The sequence below is a fragment of the Mycetomoellerius zeteki genome, unplaced genomic scaffold (genome assembly GCF_001594055.1).
Source record: "Mycetomoellerius zeteki isolate Tzet28-1 unplaced genomic scaffold, Tzet1.0 scaffold823, whole genome shotgun sequence".
NCBI classification, from domain to species: Eukaryota; Metazoa; Arthropoda; class Insecta; order Hymenoptera; family Formicidae; genus Mycetomoellerius; species Mycetomoellerius zeteki.
The window spans coordinates 46277-55214 of record NW_017257855.1 but is presented as its reverse complement, the minus strand read 5'-3'; the positions used below and the strand labels follow the sequence as shown (position 1 = coordinate 55214).

The window sequence follows — 8938 nt, the reverse complement described above, 5'->3', positions numbered from 1 at the left end:
CAACCGTTTTCTATGGAAAAATTTTAAAGTAATTTACATATGCCTTTTGGTAAGTTATTATTGTTTGAATTTATACGTTTATATTGTAATGTGACTTTATATTGTATTGTGATTAGATTTTCGAGAGTCATTGATCACGAATGGCATGTGAACGGCGTAGATTTTTACATCCGAACAAGATTTATTATGCGTTTTTACAAGAACTTATTGTATATCAAATCCATGTAAAACGGTATCTGAAGAGGACTCGATCTGGTATCCGAAACTTGTAATTTATTTATGTGTTTCTCAATTTATTTAATTAAATGTTATTTTATATTTTATATTCAGACTGACTCAATCTTTCATGTTTCACCAATTTTCGGACTATAATTTTTACGTATTGACTCTTACTTCGCCCTTTATTTATTATTTTTATTTTTATATAAAGAGTCCTTCTATTTGTTTAATGTGTCTCTTAGATTTGTGTTTAACAACATATTTCGAGGAGAATCAAATCGGTTTCGAATAGTTGTGATATGTATAGTATGCTTTTTGTTAGTATAAAACAACTTTGTTTTAACATATTTTTTCGTAAAATGTATAGAAAAAAATCTTAAAGTGAGGATATAATTAAAATGGTCCATCCTGTGTATATAAAGAATGAATAAAGAAGCGCAAGTTTTTAACTGTAAGAAGATACAATATAAAGACTATTATTACATTTATTATTTGTAATTTGTAATACCAAAAAAGTTAAATATTGCGCGACACAAAAGAGACGCAAACAATACATATACGTTGCACGTTGTATGGAAGCGATACATGTATTTAATGACGCTTTCAGTTTATTTCTCAAAGGTACGATTTTATAAAATCTTTATCATATAATATTATATAGATATTTTGATTAATAATATATAGGATGTCCCAGACCTCCCGTATCATTCGTTAATAGCAGATTCCTGACATCATTTTGAGGCGAAAAGTTTTCTAATACGAAAATGTCGAGGCTCTATAATAGTTTTGAAATTAATAGCGATTAAAATTCTCTAATCGCAGAACTGACATTTCGCGCGCTCAGGCATGACGATATGACAAGTGGTGAAGGTGTGTCACAAGGACCCTCTCAGCGACTTCAAAATTATCATAATATACAATGATATTTTTATTAAGTAATAGTTCTTACTTCTAATATGGAATCTATTTATACATTATATATGCATAATTCCCCTACAGCACAAAAGTTGCAGCAACAATGCTGCAACATTGCAGCAATATTACAGCGTTATTGCAACGATATTGCTGCACGTTCTGTGTTGTATGGATTAATATCGGAACATAAGTAAGGGTAAAAAGAAATAAGAAAGAAATTCAACATATCTAAATTTTAATGATCTCTGATTCGGAATATTCGAAAACTTCTATTAGTTAATTTGTTAATTTTTTCCATCCACTGCTTGTTCGTCCAATTACTTTTTCTTGAAAAATTAAGGGATCGATCAGATAATAGAAGACATCCATTATATAGTTGATTGTTTTTGTCGTAGGTGATTGCTTTGCAGCTGACGAGATGCCAGTGCGGCGGCGGTGGTGGTGGCGGACCGAGCACGTTCGGATACGACGCTTCCTCGGCCTGCAGCAAGCCGTACTCGCGCACGAAACGCTCACATCATGAAGATTTACCCTGTGACTTTCGCCGACAGAATTGGTGCACGATCGCTGGTAGCTCTTATCCTTGGTACTTTGTCCATTTGCGCTTCATCTCTTCTGATCAAACTCTCCTCGAGACTTTCGCCCGCCCGACATTCGTACACGCGCGTGCTTGATTTGTCCGTGGCGAAAGTTTGGACTTTGTCAGTCGTCCAATCAAACAAATCAAAGTGGGTCAAAAGTTTCCTGACCAAAATTTAAAATTCGGGGGCAGCGATTAATCTTAAAATTTCCTTCTCCGTTTTCTCCAGTTTTTAACTTGATATCATAAATGAGATTTCGCTTCGATTTAATTAATTCGATTTGTCTCGATTGTTTTCTCTCGACTGTTGCTTTTGAAATGAAAGATATTAGTTTTTATATATTCTTAAAATTTGAATCTAAAAAGATTTGCGTTGTACGTCTTATCCAACTTATCAGTACAGAGTTATGCTTCTGTGTTGTTTGTTCGCAGGCACGCGGTACGTCAATTTGTACAACAGAATCAGGGGTTGATGAGACGCATGTATGGCGATGAGAATTACATCAATATCCTCCGAGCGGAATTCGAAAAGAACGATATTGAGCTAAAATATGACGAGTATAATCATCATTTCACCGATGATCTGAGGTAGCTTTCTCGCAATTCCTTTCGACGATATTTTATTATTAATCGCTTTTAGCTTTAATTTTCAAAATTTTAGATGTAGTTTTAAACTGTTTTAATTTTTTGTCGCACAAATTTTTTTAAAACGTATTTTGTTGAACCTTAGTATATGAAAGTTTTTGGGATCGTTGATTACATTCTCTTATAAATCGAGACAAATTTATGAGTTAATTGCGTGTTATGATTTTCAGACAATTCGAATATGACAATGATTACGAATTCATTGACGACGATCGGCCAAAGGCTAATGAAGGCGAGTATGAAGGTCGCTCTCTCAACGATCCCATCGTCAAGCAAATGACTAAGTTCTCGAAGCTCAGCGAGTACACCAGGCCACATTTCAGGCCTACCGAACGGACCACCAGTTCGACCATCCCGAACACGATTACTACCTCTACAACTTTGTCTTCGACGTCAACTAGCGCTGCAACCTTTGTTACGCATGCATCAATAACGCCCTCGTTTACTGCCGCCACCGTTACGAGCACGGAGGACATCAAGACTGAAACTTCAATAGTGTCAACTTCTCCAAAATTTTCAAACATCACTACCAAGGTTACTGATAGTAATCTTGTAGTAAATAGCACGACGACGACAGCATCGCCGAGCATTACAGTGGTTCAGATTGTCAAAGAACAAAATTTTAGCATCAATGAGATTCTAGGGCAGAACGACAGGACCAATGAAGATCTGGAAGCACCAGAAATAGAAGCTTATTTAGAGAAAATGATAACCGAAGAGAACACAACACACACCATGCAACCAATCGAAACGACAACGGGTGTCCCCATGGAATTGCTGGTCAAAGAGGAGGAGAACGAGGAGGACAAGGAAGAAACGCTTAACGATGCTACAAAGACAACAATACATGAAGAGTTAATAACCGCAGCAAGTTATGAGCAACAGCAACTATTCAGACCACGTCCTGAATATCGGCCATCGGGCGTGGTCGAAGCATCGACAAATACTGGGGGACAGCTTTATCAAGATGTTGCAGAGAAAGATCAGAAGGAGCAGCCAGTGCTAAAGTTTATAGGAACGTGAGTACAATAATCCATTTCGAAGTTTTTTGTAATAAACTTATTAAATTGAAATACCAAATTAAAATAAAAAGCAATTTTAATTAAAGATATAAAAATGGATTATACAAAATTAATATAAATTTTTTAAAATGAAGGAGAGAAAAACTATATAAAGTACAATATATACAATATAAATATGAGAAATTTGAGAGAACTTACCAAATCATTTTGTGCAGGAACGCCTGTCCCGTTAAGGAAGAGGTAGTAGCACCGTACTGGGCCAATAATACTCGTGGTGAAATCTTGGCCCTCCTCAATCTGTATCCCTTTGAGCAGTATGTCCATTGGGAGAAATGCACGTAAGTATTGTCATTCCTAAACGAGAAATATCAACGTAAGCGATTTAAAAATTTTAAAAAGAGAAACAAATGTTGATATAATTTAATTTATATTTTTGGTCGAAAGGAATCTAAACAAAATTAAAACGTTTATGTTAAGTAGTCTTCTTCATCGTCTTGTATTCTTATTCCATTTTTTGAATTTTCGATTTTGTCGCAGATACGAGAACAAGCAAATGCACTGCCGGGATGGATGCAGATGCGAGCAGCAGTATCGGCTGCATCGATTGTTGGCTTACGATCCCAACAACGAGTGCCGTGGTATTTTTAGCGACTGGTTTAAGTTTCCAAGCTGTTGTATCTGCCGCTGTTACGATCTACCATTTGAATTTCGGGTGGCGTCGCGTTCACCACGCAGGTATAAACGACGAATCAAGGTGCAATTACCAAAGCGGAACCGTTACCCGTGATCTAATTGTTTTCTGACTGGCCAGTCGCCAAATAATGCAGCGTGTATGTTGAAGGCGACCTGCTAGATAAGATCATTATATGAAATTTTAACGAGTGCAGTACAAATCAGCTTTTTTTAATTAAAAATCTTCCATTTATATAATTCAGATTCTAGATTTATTGTTCACATTTTTTATACCTTTTTTATGTTTTTTTTAATGTTTTCTATTTGTTATATTGAATTTATATGAAGTTACGTAGCTATATATTTTTATAAGAGAATAGATATACGTATTTACCAATATTTATAAAATATATTTATGTATGAAGTTATTTATTATAAACGAAAGAACGTCCCTCCGATACTACTTACTTTCCGAGGAAAGTTAAATTTTAACAATAGTTTGTACTGTACATATATATAGATGGCAGATGAAAAATTTCTTTTAGAAAATTTTCATTTGCCACAATCTATCGAAATAACTTATACAAAATTTTGTCAACTCAATATGTTATTTTTAATAAGTGAATTTACAATGAAATAATGACAACTAAGATAATTATATTCTCATTTAAAGAAAATACCACTTAATACACAAAATTAAATACAGATCATTATATAAACGATATGTAATTGTTTATATAATGATAATTATATTCTCATTCAAAGAAAATATCACTTAATAGTTTAATACACAAAATTAAACACATAGATCATTATATAAGCGATATGTAATTATTCATATAATGATCTGTATTTAATTTTTTAATTTATTATGATGGCGATATGAATTTAAATTTATTTTAACTGAAATGTTATCGATTTAAATGATATGAGCTTTCTTGATATTATTGTATATTTAGGATAATAACAAATAAGAAAACGTAAATTAAGAAATAATGAGATTATTAAATATTTCTGACAAATGTTACGCTAATCGATACCTTTTTTTCAAGAGATTTTAAAAGATTATGTGTATGTATATTTAAATTATACATATATGTTGCGCGTATCAACAAATTCATTACGAATATTATATGTATTTGAACAAAAAATATACATATATTTGATATAATATTCTACTGCAAAAAAAGTAAAGGCTCGTGAATAAAATATACGCCATTTTTGTACTACTAATACTCTTTTTTTTCAATTTTTGAATTCACTCTAGACGTCCTAATTAAGTTATTAATAACTAACGGGACTCGTCGGGTTTGCGTCAAAATAGCATATTTGTTTTCGTTATATCCGACTTTATTTTTCTTGCTTCCTTTACAAGTCTCCAACAATGTTATATGTTCTTACAAGGAAGAAGATTCACAAACAGTAATGATCCTTAAAACGTTAATACTTGATCTGTTATTTTTTTCTGTTTTATTTTTGGGCATTCGCATAGCGCTGAATATAACTCAACAATAATACCGATTATACTTGTCATACATTCATTACATAGTATTACAAACGTTATAATTTTCAATATTCCGTCGTAATATGTATGTACATATTATTATATAATACAAATACAGGATGTGTATATGATGTGTTTCCGGATCCAATCGATACGCAACCTTCTATATTTACGCATATCTTGGAACATATGCGTTTTTTTACGTATATGCATTTATGTCATAACGTTACATATGTAGAAATGTAAGTATATTTATTAATACCAGCTAAAACATTTGGTATCAAAACCATTGCAGGAAGAAGAAAATAAAACTCCTCCGAAAAATATTTCGTACTTTGCTCAGTCGGAGCTCCACTTGTTACAATTTAACGGTATCGTATTAATTATTATACTATCGTGCATAATGAAAGAAAGTGATCAATTTCTTACTTTTGTATATAAATCGATAAAACTTTCAGGAAAATAATTTAAAGCGTGAAAGTGAAACGTGAGTGACAAAATAGGTACGATTGGCAATCGGATTTATAGTAAAATGTGTATTGTAAATTTGAAAAATACTTGTGAAACGATTCTAATAAACACTTTGACAAATTTGTTTTTTTTTTCTTATAAATACGGTGGAAAAAGAGCAAAGAGGAAGACGCGATCCTATAACTCTAATAACAGAAAGACGTTTCATTTTCAGGGCATAAAAATTGTTCGGGACAAATTCGATATCCCAAGTACGTCCAATTCGCTGTTGCATCGGCGAAATAGTTTACTTTTAACCAGATTGTCTATGCTATTTTCGTTCCGTCGATAGTCAAACGCCATTTTTCGGCTATACACACCAATTCGTATAAAAAATATCTTTATTTCTTGGCACGATTGCAATCTCCGTTCAGACTATGCTTGTATAGATCATACGTGTCATTGCACTTTGTCGATGAATTATAAATTGCCTATACCGAGCTGCCTATTATTCAACATTTTTCCTCTTATTCGCTTATTTCGAAGTTAGCGCAATAAAGTAGTATGCAACTGCATTACACATCATACAATCAGCCTCCGCGTATAAATTAAAATATCTTTGCCAAGATTTATTTCCAAAGTCACACGTGTAATAAATAAGACTTTCAGAAATGTAATGTTCCATCAATAACATATGTATGTATAAGGTGACCAATGAGAATGAATTGAAACTAAATGGTTTTTACTTTGCAACAAGTAGGTCGAAAATGATTACAATTTTGTGTTGATTTTGATGAACACTTTGAAAATATATACTTATATACCATTAACTCATGTACGCAAGCATATTTTTGCCCTTCTTTATAATGTTTCAATTATTAAATAATCATATATCTTTATCATACATATGATAATAAAATTGACAAGTTTTCTCCATAAAAGCATTTGATTCATTTCGTTCAGTCTACTTGTTGCGAAGTAATAATCATTTAGTTTCAACTCATCCTATTGGTCACTCTGTATTTTAATGTACTATTAATTTGGAAAAAATGTAATAATTGGTTTGCATAATAAAAAATTAAATGAAACTAAAAAATTTGATAAATGTCTAGAAAAACATGATTTTTGTCGATAGAACATAAACAGACGCAATTGATATCAACTTTGCTGACAGTGTCGACATGTTCTAATTGAATCTGTTGCTAGTCAACATACTGTCAAAACTTTTTACTTATGTTAGCAGTATGTCACGGTGATCCGTGTGATTTTATAGACATTTACAAAAAAAATTTGATATAAACATAAAGGACTTTTAGCTAAATTGCACACTCATATGACAATATTTATAGTCCGTTCTTATTTTAAGACCGTCTTAAGTAATGTCTAAGGTGTCGTCTACAATATGCGAAGTAAGCTTGGTTTAAAAAGTAAGAGTAACAAATTGACCAATCACAGTCGATTATTCTTTTCACAATCGACTGTGATTGGTCAATTTCTTACTCTTACTTCTTAAACCAAGCTTACTTCGCATATTGTAGACGACGCATAATGGGCTTTCTATAATAATAAACCATTATCTAAGCTTGTCTTAAGTCGTAAAAAAACTAATCATAAGCGATTTTTCTCACATTTGACTGCGATTAATCAATTCCTTACGCTTAAGACGGTTTCTACAATTTAAGATTTAAAACTTAGGTAATATCTTATTGTAGAAAGCTCATTAAGATGCTAATACAGTAAAGATGGATAGTTCGCGAACGAATGGGTAAAATGAACGAATCTTTTACTTGTGGACTAGATGAACTAGTTCATAATTCTCAAATAAAGTAGGTCAAATTAAACTATTTTATCGATGAGCGACAATTGCCAAACTGAATTAAGCTTCATAATTCTTGGCAAATATAAGTAAATACGCGGTGAAATATACGTAGTTCAACTTTTTTATTTTGTATTTATAATCTAAATATATATAAGTACTTCTTTCTAAGTAAAAATAGTTAATTGCGTACATTTTGCAACAATTCATCGTCAAAAGACTAGATAATGACATATATTTCAAACAACTGGCGCGAGTTAAAGAAAAATGTCGAACCATCACTTTCAAAAGCGTCGAGACCAGACTTTGATTAGACTGATTAGAGGGTCTTTAGTGTGTTTGAACTATTAACGCGTTCACAATAGTGATATGATGCATGCGGAATTTTGGACGAGTAGTTCGCGACGAACTATTTTAGCGAACGGGTCTTTTCAGTGAACTGAATTGTTCTTCCCATCTCTATAATATAGTCCTCTAACTAGCTTATGACAGCTTAAGACAATCTCAAATATAAGACTATGAATACCATCCATAGTGAAAATTTTTACGAAAATATTAAAATGAATATTTAAAATATAATAAAAATATTTTAAATATATTAATAATACACTAATAACTTTAATTAGATATTCTGTTTCTTTTTTACTACTCTAAATGTACTATTTATCGTCAAAAAAGGTAATTTTTTCAAGGTGAACATTATAGTTGCATATAAATCTTTTTTAAAAATGTCTGATTTTTTAAATTTTAGCACCCATCATGTGAAAATGCGAAATTTCTTATATATCGATTACAGCATCGAATTATACTGTAATTTACGTGTAAATTGATCATGTGTGGTATAAAATTTTGTAATCGCGAATAAATCATGCTATTAATTATAGCTATACTATACGCCTGAGAAATACGTAATATTGATCATCGAATAACAATTTGTAAATGTTAACAAGGAACGACGAGTTCGTCATAACTCGACGATATGAGCAGTTTTTAAAAAATTTTATTTTACTCGTGATTTCTGTCTATTTAATAATAAAGTTGGCAAAATGTGATATCTCATTATCGAGACCTTTTCATGGCAGCATTCTTACTTTTATTGCTATCAGCGTGTCTCA

The 8938-nt window shown here is 31.9% G+C and overlaps 1 protein-coding gene across 1 annotated transcript in view; it reads left to right on the top strand.

The window, feature by feature from the left end:
• Positions 1-4263, top strand: part of spz4 (Spaetzle domain-containing protein 4) — a 6648-nt gene extending 2385 nt beyond the window's left edge. The window contains exons 2-6 of the mRNA XM_018459426.1: positions 1530-1720; positions 2147-2302; positions 2530-3378; positions 3597-3719; positions 3919-4263. Coding sequence (XP_018314928.1) covers positions 1530-1720; positions 2147-2302; positions 2530-3378; positions 3597-3719; positions 3919-4168 — 1569 coding nt within the window. The 3' untranslated portion in view covers positions 4169-4263. The remainder of the gene's footprint in view (positions 1-1529; positions 1721-2146; positions 2303-2529; positions 3379-3596; positions 3720-3918) is intronic.
• Positions 4264-8938: the final 4675 nt, after the last annotated feature.